General features: G+C 32.6%; 1 protein-coding gene across 2 annotated transcripts in view; it reads right to left on the bottom strand.

The window, feature by feature from the left end:
* The window catches only part of ADCY9 (adenylate cyclase 9), a 176,031-nt gene that overhangs the window by 69,681 nt on the left and 89,133 nt on the right, over positions 1–17,217 (bottom strand). For both annotated transcript variants that reach the window (XM_023497722.2, XM_003761887.4), the window contains exon 2: positions 2,449–2,642. In XM_023497722.2, the coding sequence (XP_023353490.1) occupies positions 2,449–2,642 (194 nt within the window). The remainder of the gene's footprint in view (positions 1–2,448; positions 2,643–17,217) is intronic.

Here is a 17,217-nt window from a genome sequence, read left to right as displayed (position 1 = left end):
TCTTATATAATTTTCAACATTATGAACATTTTCTGTTCAGGTTTTTCTGGGAGATCTATAATCCTTAAGTTGTAACCACACATCCTGATTTTGAGATCAATATGGTTTTCTTGTGAGGAGATCATGTTTTCTTTTCACATTATTGTTTTTTTTTCTCAGATGTTCTTTACTTCCATATATTTGCATTTCCAATCAGTTATTTTCTCTTTTGTATCTTTGGTGAGACTTGATACTGTAGATTCAAGTATTTCTATTTTACCAATTATTTCTTCCTCCCCCCCCACCCCATTCTTGATTCCTAGTTGTTACTTTTTCCCCTTCTTAAATTTTTTTTATTTTGATGGTATATTATTTTCCAATTACAAGTAAAGATGGTTTTCAATTTCATTTTTATAAGATTTTGAGTTTAATTTTTTTCACTCCTTCCCTTTCCCTTCTCCAACACAACAAGCAATCTGATATAAGTTATACACATAAATCAGTTTTTAATATATGTCATATATATCCTTTTGGAAAAGAAAAATCAGAACAAAGGGGAAAAACTGTAAGAAAAACAAAATAAAATAAAACATGATGAAAATGGTATGCCTCAATCCACATTTTCCATCCCAAATCTATTGGAATTGTCTTGGATCACTGTATTGCTGAGAAAAGTTAAGTCTATCATAGTTGATTATCACATAATTTTGCTGTTACTGTGTACAATGTTTTCTTGGTTCTGCTCATTTCACTTGTAGTGGTTAGGCTATCAATTCACTGGCAACTTCAAGTCTAGTTCCCTTTCAAGTGAATCTTATGTAGTCTTTTGTTCCTATTTGTGGCTTCCTATAAATCCTTTGTATCTTCTGAATTTTTGCCCAACATATATGTCTTACTTTGAGAGCTTATATAAGAATATGAGCCTCTGTTATACACTTGCAGCCTAGGGATCGTATTCAACTACTAGCTCTCTCTTACCAGCAAATTCAATCTGTTGCCAAGTACCACAGTCCTGGTGGGGGCCATCATCTCACACCTGGACTGCTGTAGTAGCTTGCTCTTTGGTCTCCTTGCCTCCACTCTCTCCTTATTTTAATCTGTTTTTATTTAGCTGTCAAATTGATCCTCCTAAAGTACAAATCTGACTCATCCCTTTATCATGCAATCACCTCCTGTTCCTCCTTATCTCCAAAATCAATGATAAAATCTTCAGGTTTATAAAGTTATCTATAACCAGGACCATTCCTCTCCTCTATGTATTATGTAATACTGTGATACTGGCTCTCTTACTGTTCCTTACACACCATATTACACATATTACTGTGCAGTTTCCCACTGTCCCCCTAGTCAAAACTTTCTTCTTCCTTATCTCAGCCTCTTGGTTTCCTTCAAGTCTCAACAAAAGTCCCACCTTCTTCAAGAGGTCTTTCCTAATTCTCTTTAATGCTAATACCTTCCTTCTGTTGATTAACCCTAGTTTATCGTATATATTGTTTGTTTATATATAGTTGTTTGCAAGTTGTCTCTTCCATGTAACTGTGAGAACTGATTTTTGCTTTTCTTTATATCCTCATTGCTTAGCACAGAACTGGCCATATATTATTTATAATATAGCATTTGTTAATGCTAGCTGGTTGATGCAAACACAAACTATCTATGAATTGCTTCCCAGACTTTACTCTAAGAAGACGCTTAAATGAGCCAAAGAGAAAACAGCTCTGTTGGCTTGGCTTGTGAATTCACAAAGTCCATAGTTTGGGAGAGATGGTCATGGGAAAAAAGAATAATAAGGCCCTTAGACTGGAATTATATTGAGGCATGCATTTTTACAGTAAATTAATATCAAATACACGTTAAGGATGAAAGTAATAAGAAAGTGGAGTACAATTTTGTTTCTGGGGAGTTATAGGCAGGCAAAGTGGGAAAGGGTCACTTTGAAATAATATATAGAAAATTTTCTTTAAATTATCTGCAATTTTTGATTTCCTTCACAAGCTAATTGTACAATATTTCAGAGTCTGATTCTTTTTGTACAGCAAAATAACGTTTTGGTCATGTATACTTATTGTGTATCTAATTTATATTTTAATATATTTAACATCTACTGGTCATCCTGCCATCTAGGGGAGGGGGTGGGGGGGTAAGAGGTGAAAAATTGGAACAAGAGGTTTGGCAATTGTTAATGCTGTAAAGTTACCCATGCATATATCCTGTAAATAAAAGGCTATTAAATAAAAAAAAAAATATCTGCAAGTAGAATTATCTATTATTCATTACTATGAATCTATAAAGATACTACAATTGTATTAAGACAAAAAATTAGAATTAATAAGTGATTAATAATTACCTTAAAATTATTACTTCCCTTATATACTAAGAAGTTTGTCATAAGCCAAAATACATTTATTATTTTACAAATTTTGTTCTAAAATTAAAATAAGATTTTTTTAAAAATATGAAAAAACTAACCTTATTTTTATCAAAAGTTTTAAAACTCTTTGCCAAGTCGCTGACGCTCTCTGGTGATGATGCTCCTTGTAATTTAGGACCTGAAGACAAACTTGAGCGATCCCCTGCCTCAAAGCCAGAAAGTAACACCTCTGAACAGCTGCAATAGGATTCTTTCAGGACTCTTTGACCCGATATCAGGTATGTCTTCAAACCTATAGATAAAAATGACAACCATCACAAATAGAAACAACCATCTAAATATAGTTGACCTTAATTTACATATGTGTACATATAACTTAAAATACTATATAAGTATTAGCTCTCATTATTATTATTCATTTTATTATTATATATGTAATAGGGATTCCCACAAAATTGTCATAAAAGTATGGCTAAACTGAGAATAAACATGGTAATAAAAATCACAGTTCTAATTCAATATCTGCTAAGTATCTATTGAATCTTTTTTTTTTTAGTAAATATATGCATTTATTTAACAATGAAGCAATGGAAGTAATATGTTAATATAAGTAAATTAAAAACACAATTCACACATATATCTGGATTATGGTTTTCTGCTCATGTTCTCAATATTTATGGGAAACAGAGGGCACACAATTATAAAGTACACAAATGGGGAAACCTCATGACTCTGGGTAATACACAACTAGACCTGTACATTTCATTCTTCTCCTATTATATCAAGAACCATGCATAAAAATTCTTGAATAGACATTTCTATTAGCTACCTAGTTAATTCATGCTACTTTTGACTAACACCTTACTGGAAAATAGTTGTTAGACAAAGTAATTGATCTGTGATTTTTTCTGAATCTTTACTTCCAAACTGTTCTTGTACTCAAATTTTGTTCCTAATCTTAATATCATTATTAAAAAATTTGAATGGAAGTACAAATATCACATTTAGATAATTTAGAATAGCATGAAACAGAGAAGTACCATTGATAACATTAATAAGAGAGTCCACATCCAAATAGCTCTCCAGCTATTTGGTCAGAATCATGAATAAAAGTTTTTTTTGTCTTCTAAACATATTTCTACATTTATCATCCTACACAAGAAAAACCAGATCAAAAAGGGGAAAAAATGAGAAAGAAAAAAAAAGCAAGTAAACAACAACAACAACAAAAAAAGGTGAAAACACTGTGCTGTGATCCACATTCAGTCCCCATAGTCTTCTTTCTGGATGCAGATGGTTCTCTCCATCATAAGTCTATTGGAATTGGCCTGAATCACCTCATTGTTGAAAAGAGCCATATCCAATAGAATTTATCATTACATTTTGCAATTGTCAATGCTGAAAAATTACCCATGCATATATCTTGTAAATAAAAAGCTATAATAATAATAATAATAAAGAATTTATCATCACATAATTTTGTTGTTGCTGTGTACAATGTTCTTTTGGTTCTACTCACTTCACTTAGCATCAGTTCATGTAAGTCTTTCAGGCCTTTTTGAAATCACCCTGCTGATCATTTCTTATAAACAATAATATTCCATAATATTCATATATCATAACTTATTCAGCCATTCTTCAACTGATGAGCATCTATCTACTCAGTTTCTAATTCCTTACTACTACAAAAAGGGCTTCTACAAACATTTTTGCACATGCAAATTTTTTTCCCCCTTTATTATCTCTTTGGATTAAAGACACAGTAGAGACACTGCTAGAACAAAAGGTATGCACAATTTTATAGCCCTTTGGGCATAGTTCCAAATTGCTCTCCAGAATGGTTGGAACAGTTCACAACTCCACCAACAATTTATTAGTGTCCCAGTTTTTCCACATCCCCTCCAATCTTTATCATTATCTTTTCCTGTCATCTCAGCCAATCTGATATGTGAGTTGTCTTAATTTGCATTTCTCTAATCAGTAGTGATATAGAGCATTTTTTTAATGTGACTAGAAATGGCTTTAATTTCTTTATCTGAAAATTTTCTGTTCATATCCTTTGACCATTTATTAATCGGAGAATGGCTTATATTTTCATAAATTTGAGTCAATTCTCTATATATTTTAGAAATGAGGGCTTTATCAGAGCCCTTGGATGTAATTTCCTCCCCGTCCCCCTCCTCCCCCCAGGTTTCTGCTTCCCTTCTAATCTTGGCTGCATTGGTTTTGTCTGTACAAAACCTTTTTAATTTGATATAATCAAAACTATTCATTTTGATTTCATATTTTCTAGTTCTTCTTTGGCCACAAATTCTTTTCTTCTCAGAATTGAGAGATAAGACTATCTCTTATTCTCCTAATCTGCTTATAGTATCAACCTTTGTCTACCCATTTCAACCTTATTTTGATATAAGGTGCTAGGTGTTGGTCAATGTCTAGTCTCTGCCATACTATTTTCCAATTTTCTCAGCAATTTTTGTCAAATAATGAGTTCTAATCCCAGAAGCTGGAATCTTTGGGTTCAATTTATCAAACACTAGATCACTATAGTCATTGATTATTGTGTCTTGTATACTTAACCTATTCCACTTATCTACTATTCTATTTCTTAACTAGTACCAAATGGTTTTGATGACTGCTGCTTTATAATATAGTTTTAGTACCTAGTGAATCTTAACATTGACATATATATATATATAAAACAAATCATCATGCTTCTAATTTGTTTACAACAAGTAGTCGAAAGAACACTAGATTCGGGGTGGGAAGACATTGGTTTGACATCTGGCTCTGCTATTCATTACTTCTGTAAACTTAAGCAAGTTATTTAATTTTCTCTGATCATATGATTTCCTCATTTGTTTTTTAAAAAAGGTAGATTAGAAGATCTTCAAGGTTTCTTCTAAATTTTTGCAATAAATTAAATGAAAAGAAAAATTTTCAAACAATTTCTAACAACAAACTACTATTTAAATTCAAGGAGTAGGTTATTCTTCTTAGATCATATAATTTATAACATTTAAATGATTTTCTCATTTCAGCTTGGGAGAACTTAGAGGGATCCAAGGATGGACAAGAGAAAAATCATATTTCTATTCCCTGTATATTAACTAAGGTGTTAGTTTGGGCCTGGCTAACCTCTAGGGAACTGTTTAACTGAAACAAAAGTTCTCAGCCCAATAAGGCATTATGGGAAAGCATTAAAAGAGTTATGAATAGAGGAATCAGGCTGAGGCTCCTCGCTAACCAGCTGGGACCTCTGGCATGTCACTTCCTTCTCTGAAAGTTCCTTGTTTTTGCATTTATAAAATGAAGGGGTTATACTACATGACCCATAAATTCCCCTACACTTATATACTTCAAGGACACAATAATCAGATTATTGGAATTCAGGATGTGTAGCCTTAAGGGGAGCTAGAAAGAGATGAAGAATTTACAAAGTGATACAAAATCCCATCTGGGAGGTCAGAAATCTTTTGAAAATTGTCAGTTTCCTTTATAGCCAGAGTGTCCATTGGGTTTGGAATTTTGTTTGGTTTTGTTTTTGTTGTTGTTTTTATTGGTAGGGGTGGAGTGGCAGATTAGCATAGGTTGTATAAAGTTTCAGTGGGCCTAAAACTGGCTATGGAAAAATAACCATGACAGTTTACTTCCCAGACTTTCCCAGTTCTAAGCCTCAGTCCCAGATGAGTCTATAAAATCCCAGTAACATTTTAATGGAGTCAAGCCCAGAACTGCTTCACTCATGCAGGGAAAGGAGACATCCTTCAGTTTCTGGACTCTTTTGAGTGCCAAAAAGGTTTTCTCTCTACAGTAGCAGTTGTTTTAAAATAAACTTTTCTCCCAAAGGGTTTAAATATAATCTCATTAACCTGAAGAGAAAGTAAAGTAGGATGTTGCCTGAGGACTGCAACAATTAATACACCAAAAAAAGCTCATCAGTCAGGGCCTAAGAAGTCTCAAATATAAGTTTTCCCTACAAATGATATACAATTCTTCTTAATAGGCTATTTTAATTTACTTTAAAAGACCAGTATAACCCTCACCAGGGCAACAAATAGGCAAAAAAGGAACAAAAGTTTTCCAAGTATGCCATCACAAAAATGCCCCCCCAAAATTGGTGTTTTTTAAGATTCTAATAAATTTCCCACTGTCATATTCTCTCCATCCCCCCCCCCCCCCAAACAACAGCAACTAGAAGGTGATATGTATATTGTCAGTTTCATCTATTTGGTAATGAGGAATTTGTTTTTCTTCATTTCTATACACATGAAAAATGGTGATGGCAGAAAAAAAAATAACAGCATTTTTAGCTGGGATCCCTGGGCTTAAATTCTGTCTTTGTCTCTGATTCTTATAAGGAAACTGAAGTTTTTCTAATAATAAAAATCAATAGCTAACATTTATACAGCACTTAAAATGTGCCAGGCGCTGTCCTAAGCTCTTTAGACTTATCTCATTTGATTCTTACAACCTTGAGAGGTAGGTGCTATTAAGATTCCCATTTTACAGATGAGGAAACTGAGGTAAACAGCTATTTGTACTCTGGTCTTCCTGATTCTAGGCTCAACATTCTATCCACTGGGCAATCTGGACAAAATAAACCACTAAAAAACAATGAGAAACTGAGAACAAAGGACTAACAAAAACAAGGCAGCTAGGTGGTGGAATAGAATGAGTTCAAACCTTCCCTTAGACACTCACTAGTTGTGTGACAGTGGCCAAATCACTTCACCATTTTTTGGTCTCAATTTCCTCATCTGTAAAATAAACTGCAGAAGGAAATGACAATTCTCTCCAGTCTCTTTGCCAAGAAAATTTCAAATAAGGTCACGAAGAGACTGACATAACTAAATGAAGTGAACAATAATAGATAAATATGGATAATAAAGACAGGAAAATGGGCTAAGTAAATCCTGATTCAGACTGATTTTATTGCAGCTAAATCAGAGACAATTTGTGAGTACATAAGAAAGCTTAAGATAAGGTCCTTATCTGTAACAGAAAGCTTTGATCTCTGGCAGCTAGATTACACAATGGATAGAGATCTGGACTTGAAATCATAGAGACATGAATTCAAATAAGCCCCCAAAACCTACAAGCTGTGTGATGCTAGACAAGCCACCTAACCCTTTTTAATATTACTTTCCTCATCTTTAAAATGTAGATAATAAGAGCACCTACTTCAGGCAGTTATAGTGAAGCTCAAATGAGACACCATATGCAAAATGCTTAGACAGCCTCAAAGCACTAAGTCAATGATAGTTATTATGAATGTTAAAAGGACAGACCTAATCTTAGCTTGGTGCTCTAGTATTTTTGGAGGGTTGTTTTTTTTTTGTTTTGTTTTGTTTTTGCTGGATTGTTATGGTGACTATGACTAAAAGCTGTCTACTCTTATCAGAGCAATTCTAACTATTATTCTTTAGGCTTATAGGGAAAAAGGCAGAATAGGGACATACCATACCCAGTAAGGAGCAGGATCAGTAGAGATATTGTGCCTGAAGAAGTACAATCCTAAGAAAGGCAAAACATCGTTCAGTCTCATAAGTGTGAGTTGTCACTACTCCTTTGTGATCCCAGCAAACTCATTCTCTGAACTGAAGACATGCATATTTGTGAAACAGTGTGCCCTGTGTTTATGGGGAGAATATTCTTTTTACTATACTATTTTTTAAAAATTTGATCTTTACTTTGAAGTATGTCTTTTGGCTAATTGGATAAAAAGCAGACATAAATGGGAGCTTATCATTTTGAGTAAATGTGGAGCCATATTTAATCCTAGGGCAGTTATTCTGGGAGTTCATGTGAGAGGGGAGATGTACCATAGGTGCTATATCCTCATTTATAAAATGGGGGTAATAACATAAATACTATCTACTTATTGCATGTTGGGAAGAGAGTACTGCATAAATTGCAAAGAATATTGTAAACATGAGCTTTTAAGTAGGAGCCAAAAAAGCATCTACTGAATCACTTCATAAATAATTGTGCCAATATTATTTCTAGTTTGAATTTCTCTTTATAGAAGCACTTTTTTATGATGTGCTTACTGTAATACAAATGTTACAGGAACCAAACTGAGGTCTCCAATCCATCCATAACAGGGAAAACCAATAAACTAATTATTTGTCCTTTTACATTTCAATTTGATTAGCTGAATTAAATGAAGCCTTACACTTTGATGATAGTTCAACACAATTGGCTAAGTTTAACTTACTGACTAGCTTACTGACTGGAAATGCAAAATGCAAAATTTTAAAGAACTTAAACTGAGAAACCATTGTAAGTGAATTAACTATTAAATGAGTAACAAGAGCCGAGTAGGCCCTGAAGTCTAAAATTTAGGGATAGTCCATCAGAAATAATTCACTAGATTAGTGATTTGTTCATACCCCAAAAGTTACACAAGTCATTCCACTAGGATGGATGAAAACAGAGAAGAATAAGCATTCAAAATGCATATAATCATAGTTTGTCTGACTGTTCTTCTCCTTATCTGTATAAATTGTAGGTTAATCTAAAAGGGCAGTCGTGCCCAACCCCAAGCTGGCAGGCAGTCATTCTTTGTACCCATATACCTTTGTTTACCAATATAAAGAAATTTTTTCACTTTCTCTTGAAAATAGTGAGGGTACCATTAGAACCCTCTAATTGTCTACATGTCATTCTAAAAACTCTTGCCACTTAACCAGCCCATCTTTTCTTCCTTCTGTACAATTTCTTAATGAAGTCTTTTACTCCTATTCTTCTTAGAACTCCCTATTAATTATATGTTGCAGTCTGCTGTTACTCACCATGTGCCTAAGTGACATTAATTTTTAATTCTTTCGAAACAGTTATATTCCATATTTTGATGCCGTATAGAAATATAATATTTTTAAATGAGCCTTTGTTTTTTATGAGGAGTTTATGATTAATAAAGGAGATTTGCAAGTTCTCAAAGGCAATCTAGCTTACCTCCTCTCCTTGGCTCTAATTTTAACTTTTTAGACTTTCTTTCAAACAGGTAACCCCTCTATCTTTCTAATTCTACTTTATGAAAAAGAAGAAGAATTTTGTGGGTTTTTTAAAAAGAGGGTTAAATATTTTTATCAGCAAAACAACAATATTTGAGGGGGAAAATGAAAAGAAAAAAAGACATATGAAAGAAAAAATTGGAAAGGGAATGTTCAGCTTGTCAAAAGAGGAATAAAATCTTTCTCAAGCAACATGGGCCAAATAAAACTAATTATGTAAATCACAAAATATTTAGAAGCCACCACAATAATGAAAAAGAGAATTTGGAATATAATGTTCAAGAATAACTTAATTAACAACAACTACAACAACAGAGTATAATCTTAAAAGTGGAAAAAATAGATCTTTAATACAATAGAGAACTTCAAAAAAATTCCTTATGAAAATTTAAGAGATATATAGAATCCTTGAAATGCAAGCATACAAGAACCATAAAAAGATAAACATGAATGCTCATAAAAAGCTAAATGAGGATAAAGGGTTTATGTTTTTATATGAATATGATGCATATGTCCTTTCTGAACCTCCTCATCATCTAGGATCATAGAGGGAGTCTCCTGGCCTCCTGAGAGTAATTCTGTTTTATTGATCTTAAGAAATGGAAAAGGTGGGGAAGAAAGAATGGCAGGAAAAGTGATGGAAGAAGAAAGTTAGGGGAAATTATTTTACATAATAGGAAAGTATAAGTAGAAGTCTATACAAACAAGGAAAGAATAGGAGAAGGAGTTAACAATGAACCTCATTCTAATAAAAGGGGAAAATACAAACACATACAGTTGAGTAGAGGACTATCTTTTTCTTTATTGCATAGCTCTTTATTTTTTCAAATACATGCAAAAATAATTTTCACCATTTACCTTTGCAAAACCTTGCATTCCAAATTTTTCTCCCTCTCTGCCCACAGCAAACAATCCAATATAGATTAAACATGCAATCAGAGAACTATGTTTCATTCAAAAGAAAATGAAAAGGGAAAAGAGAAAAGGGTGAGGACAGATAAATTAAAGAAGGGATTAGTCTTAATCAGAACAAATTCTAAGAACATATAAAATATTTATAATAGCTCTTTTGCCAATTTCAAAGAATTGGAAACTGAAGCATCAAATAGAAAATAGTTGAACAAATTATAGTTTGCAAATGAGATAACAATACTATTGTGCTATAAGAAATTATGACAACAATGGTTTCAGAGAAATCTGGCAAGACGTTTTCTTTTTAAACTGATGCAGAATGAAGTAAGTAGAACCAAGACAACAATTTTATACACTGATAATATTGAGAAAAGAAACAACTTTGAAAGACTTAGAAACTCAGATCAGTGTAGTAACCAAAGACAATGATTCATGAAGAAAAATGCTACCTACTTCCTGGGAGAGATAAAAGAATTCAGGACAGAATGAATCATTTTTTGCAGACACAATCAGTGAGACAGTTTGCTTTGCTTAACTATAAATGTAACAGGAGTTTTATTTTTCTTTCTTTCTCATTTGCAGGTAAAAAAGAAAAAAATTTGCTGAATAAAAATAAATTAGTAAAAAAGCATAGTAGTTAATATATTCAATATTTGCAAGAAAATACACTAGAATCCCAAGGCCTAAAATTTTACAGGGGAAATTGGAAGCAAGAGGAATAAAAAACTCTAAAGAAAATCTGAAGACACAAATAAAAACCATTCCAATGAGGAGGAAAAGAAATAGCTTTGAAAGAGATCACCATAGATGGACAGGAAACTTAACAATCAATTTAAAATTTCAAAAAAGACTAGATTATAAATAAAACTTTCCTAACAGTTATGGTAATTGCCAGATCATGTACACAACCACCTGTTAGCATAACCTTAAAGAACTCAGAATTATCTCTAGATCACAATTAGGCATTAGAGTAGAAGCTTGTTAAGAGTAAACTATAATTTAAAATAGAATGTAGTAAAAAGTACAAAACAAGATGCAAAGTCAGAAGAAAGAAAGGTCATTTTAAAATACACACAACTAGTCAATGAAAAAGATATTACAGCTAAGTCCCTGAAATTATTTTTTTAGGCATCTGGTATACTAAAACATTAATCAGGAAAGATTAAGAATTTAGAAACTGGAAAAACATAAAACGTATGCAATATCTCCTGCTCCTGCTCCAGGCCTCTAATAGACTAACAAGTTAAGTCTCCAGAGTGTGTTGGACTACTTCTCTCTTTAGGGTCTAGGGGTAAACCCAAGAAGTGATGGAAGGTTTTCTAATATTGGCTCACATGTTTTTACTAAGTGTGTTTCTATTGATTACTAGCCAGCCCAATTTAATCAGCTTTTGATAATAAGTATTTACTAAAGTACCACATAGTAAAAAGAGTTGGTGTAAAACATACCCACAAAATTCTGGGATCATTTTCCTACAAGAGCATACAAAGTCCAGGGAATGTGAGCTCACTTAAAGAGGATATGTGACTAAGTAATAACTTGGTTTCTGGTTGGCTGGAAGTCTTTTTCTTTCTTCCTGGAATATCAGTGAAGTTTTTCTGAGCTGTAGCTCTCTATTGGGCCCTAAGGAATATAACTGTTTCCTCTCAGTCCCAGAAAGATCACACTCCCTGAAGCTCCTTATATCTGTCTGTCTGTCTGTCTCTCTCTCTCTATGTGTGTATATATATTCTCTTCCCACATGGATGGATTCTTGGTAATTAATGCATTCTCTCAGATGACATGATTAATAAGGATAAGGTTTCTCAGTATTTCTGGGCTCATTTCCTTTTTCCCACCTTGTTGCCCTGAGTTAACAGATGGAAGGCTTGGTTCCTGAAAGCATTTCAAAAACTGTTTTCCTGGTCTAATTCATTCTCTTGATATCCCTAGGGCCAAAATTTGTTTAATTCTTTCAATTAATCACAATATATTTCATCATTTTATTTTATCCAATGGCTTGAAGCTTGTTAGATATAGAAATTTCTTGTATCGATTGATTCAATAGAAATTGTTTATACCTATTTTACAGATTTGATTAATTGACTGATTCTGTAATTCATCCTAAGTGGCACTTTCACCTAAAAAAGATTTCATGGAGTAGAACAGCTTTTCAATTATAGTAATCAGGCTAAGAGGTATAAGATATCCCTCTTAATGTGTATTTGAGGAAAAATAAAAGAGAAAGGAGAAGATTTTATAGGAAGCTTATGTATATGTAAGATTAATACAAGGCATAAGCACTAAAGAGGGAATTCAAATAATACTTACAGAAAAGTTAGGTAAGAGAGTTGAAGGATGGCAGTGAACTCAAAGGCAATAATTATTGAAACAAACCTATAAGAAAAGAGAATTTCATGCATTCAGGGCTATGTTTTGATTTTTAAAAGAATTCTTCAAAAAGAATATTTTCATAGTTAACTTCAGAAAATAGTATATCTCAGAAAGATTACATGGAAGCAACATGATTATCAAAGGAGATTGTAATATTTAGATCTGAAATAATGAGAAGAGTTTATGAAAAGATCAAGAAATGAAAACTGATTCTCAACTTTGTGTTAATAATCAGATGCTAGCAGTTAATTTATCTTGAACAAGAAAATGTATAATTACATTTGAAGTAAAGAACTAAGAAAGACATTACTTGAAGTGAATGATGATATGAAGTATGATGTTACAGATCAAAGATTAGGAGGAACAGAGGCAGTGTGGTATATTGGAAAGCTCAATGGACTTGGAATCAAAAGAAAGTAGGTTCAAATTTTGCCTCTGATGTTATGTGAGAAAGTCACTTAGTCTTTCAGAGCCTATGTCCTCATGTGCAAAATGGGGATAAAAATGGTAATCCCTCCTTCATAGTCTTATTGTAAGGATCAAATGATAAAATGTATGTAAAATGTTTTTGATAGCACTATATAAATATAAATTACTATACTTATCCAGTAAAACACAAGTTTCTTGAGAGTAAGATTGTTTTCATTTTTGCTTTGGTGTCCCCAGCACCTGGCATGTTGCCTTGTACACTGTGGCTTCTTAATGTTTGTTGAATTGAAGAAATATAAGAGATAAAGAGAGGGAAGGAAAGGAAGTAAACAATAAACAAAGTATCCTTGAGAAAGCAAGGAAAAGGCTAAAGCATAAAAATGAGCCATGTAGAGAAAAATAGAGACCTAGAAAACAAAATGAGTTGGTAGAGGTGGGGGACCGTGAATGTGGCTACAAATTGAAGGAAGTTAAACAACTTCAAAGGAAATGAAAGCTCCAACATGGAAGAATTCAAAAGGAAAGGAAAGGAACATTAGACAGACACCCCCCCCCCAATGAATTAATGGATTAAAAATTACCAAATCAGAAAAGTAATACACAAAAATATCTATAATAAACTTGAAGAGAAATATAATACAGGAAGAAATTTAAGACAGGGAAGATGACAAAAATGACCAAAGAAAATGAACTAAAGTTATGAAGAGAATAATTATGAGAGAAAAGAAACAAAAGAAAATGAATATGAAAAAAGAGAAATCAATATAAAAAACCAAAAGGATTAATAAACCAATATGAGACTATTTAAATACAAAGAGCAAATGCAAAGAAATGAACTGAAAGAGGTTTTCAGATTATAAACTATATAAGGCTATAAGAGAAATAAAATGCCAATGCTAATAATTTAAGAAAATTAGCCTCAAAATTAATTGATATTTAGAACAATATACCTATGATCATACATACTTCAAATATTAAGAAAGGTAACAGAAAATAAACTAAGGACCAAAACTACAAATGGCCTCTCTATATAAACTGCAACTTTATGAACTTTTCTGAACAAACAATTCCATCAACTGGAATACATACACCCATATCCTGGATATTTCAAGCAATAGATCCAGACCTGGGCAAGAAGAATAAGCAAAACAAAAGGAGCAATTTACAGATTTGGGTTAGAAAGAAATTAAATATCCTAACAAATTAAATGAATTTTAAAAAAGACATCCATCTAGTCATTTTTAAATGAAAAGGCTGTTTCTGACATACTTTTCTAAAATAAAGTGGATACCAGGAAATTAAACAATATTAATTTTTTCATTCATTCAATAACATTTATTAAGTGCTGCTACTTAACAAGCACTATGTTAGGTATAAAGCAGATAAAAAGATACATAAGACAAAATATAACCCATAAGGACTTTATAATCTGGTATGGGAAATAAGAGGAACATAGATTAGTATAATACAAATGATAATATGATTGAGCAATTAAGAGAAATATGCTGCTAAGGAAATTATTTCTAGATTAGATGAGGGAAACTTTTATAAAGGAATCTTAACCATAACAAGGAAATCATCAGTTAAAGATATTGGAGTGAGGGAAGCATTCTTATAATACATTCTTATAATAAGGAATAGCATGAGCAAAGGCACAATTAGGAAAGCTTAGGATATACTTGGAGAAAACAAAAAATAGAGTCTGGTATCAGCAATGAATTAATAAAGGAAAAAAGATTCTTCTTCTAAGTTAAAAACTATAAAGAGATTGTAGAGAATCACAGCCCAAACCTAAATGATAGCCTAAGCAACTTAACATTTCTTCCTATATACAATGAGAAGCCATATAAGCTTTAAGAAAAATGAAAAACTAATCTGGAAGCTAAATAAAAGGTGTGCACAGTAGCTGGTACATAGGAAGTCTTTAATAAATACTTATTAAATGGAATTGAATGGAAAGAGAAACTGGTAAGAAGGGATAGTATTTCAGGCAAACGTGTTTTGCATGATCTATTTGACATCATATTGCTTGCCTTCTCAAAGGGAAGGGAAGGGACTGGAGATAAAGCATTTGGAACTCAAATGTTTAAAGAATAAAGTATAAATTAAAAGATAAAAATCTTTTTTAAAAAGCGTATTTTAGACAAATAGTAAGTAACCTTGAATAGAAAGGTAAAGATAATAATGCAATGCCTAAATTGGGGTGAAGGCACAGGGGATGGTAAAAAGGGTAAAAAGTGGATTAAAATAAAAGACGTATATGATTGATATAGAATCAACAGGTCTTGGCTACTGATTAGATGAAGGAAAGGAAAACTTAAAGATTACTCCAAGGTGTCAATAAAACCAGCAAAAAACTGTATAAAAGTATATGGAGATGTTTTATGCACAAAAGTCTAGGCCCATTCTTATGGAAGAAGTCAAGTAGAAAACAGAAAATATTCCTGTCTTTATTACTTATAGATGTGGTAATAAACCTTTGGAAAGGCAAAGCAGACAGGAAAAAAGAGAGGAATCAAATATCAGGTCAATGAATATGAAAATCTGCAAATCCCACTGCTTTTTGTATCACACATGATAGAAAAACTTATAAAGCTCAGATCACTTAGAAAAGAAAAAATAAGTGACAAAACACCAACCAAAAAAAAAAAAAAAAAACCTCCCTATATACATATTTAAAAATAAAGAAGGGAAAGAAGTTATCTAAAAGTAGGTATAGATAAGGAGGCACAGGAAATCTCCAGCCAGTCTGAGGATAGATGATCATTATCATAGACACTCTAGAAAGGATTCTTGCTTAAGAACCAATTAGACCATATAGTGTCTGGGGATCTCTCCTAACTATTGAGTTTCCCATCACACAACACTTATAGAGTTTAAAAAGTGCTTTCTTCAAAACTTTGTGAGGTGAGTTGTTGTTCATGTACTATTATCTTCATATTAGAAAAGAGGAAACAATGTGTCCTTGGTCACAGGGATAATAACTGTTAGAAGTGGAACTTGAAACAATTTAGAAGTTCTGATAAAATTCAGTATTCCTTCAACAATGTGGCCACAGAAGCAATCATCTTTAGGTGAAAGAAGCACCAAGAACTTATTAATAGAAGACACGAACATTACAAACAGTTCTTTATATGAATTTTTAACAGAACACATAAATTGAAGCAAAACATTAACCCCATCAATAATAAAGTCTATCAACCAAGATTGCCTTAAGCAAAACTGTGCAGTAGATAAAATCAGTTTCTAGTAGTCTCCAATATACCTTCTTCTGATAGACTCTTTTCCGTATCAAAAACTTCTGGTAGGAAAGAATTTTTATAAACTAATTTTAGCTAAATCATAAATGACTAATAAACTCCTTTCATTAATAGTAAAATGAATTATATTGTGCAATTTCAGGTATCTTTAAATGAGAGATGATTTAGTTGGAGGAAGAAAGCTAGAGAGGACAAGTTTTTTCCAATAGCCTTCTACCAGAGCAGAAAAATTAGAATTATTTCACCCGAGTCATGAATATTTTTAAGTGGGGAGATGTAAAAGATGGTCTAATGGAATGTATGGTAGTTTAGAAAAGAGGCAATTAGGTCAAAGGAAAGTCTGCATCTCACCCTCACAGGATGTGAGGAGGGTGGCAGTCCATAAGACAAATGACATGAAAAAAAGACACTGGTGGACAATATGGTGAAGAATTATGAAGCAGAACACAAAAGAAGCATACCATCCCCCAAGGTTTATTAGCACCTGGAGCAAAGCTCCAGCTCTCATTCTTTATTTTGTTTATTTGTAAATCTAGTCCCATGCTGATCCTATGATGAACTATAACAAAGAGGCACTAGTACTTTACCAGAAGGAAGTCTATGGCACTACCTAGATCAGCATGGGTTTTTGAGGTTGTTTTTACCACTGCACTAGTCAACTGTTTCTATGATACTAATGACAGACATTGACCAAAGGAAATCTCCAAAAGCATATTTTAATACCACATTGACATAAAGCATACCACTATCCTGGGGCCTAAATTGAGGGCCTAAATACAAATCTATGTTTTATGAAGAGTTAATACGTGCTTTCTGAGGAAAATGCCAAAGAAAGTCAAGAAATTCCAATGGTAATGTGGCAGAAGTAGTCAAA

The sequence above is a fragment of the Sarcophilus harrisii genome, chromosome 1, assembly GCF_902635505.1.
Source record: "Sarcophilus harrisii chromosome 1, mSarHar1.11, whole genome shotgun sequence".
Classification (NCBI taxonomy): domain Eukaryota; kingdom Metazoa; phylum Chordata; class Mammalia; order Dasyuromorphia; family Dasyuridae; genus Sarcophilus; species Sarcophilus harrisii.
Note: the sequence above shows the minus strand (reverse complement) of the source record. Positions and strands in the feature narration are given on the sequence as shown.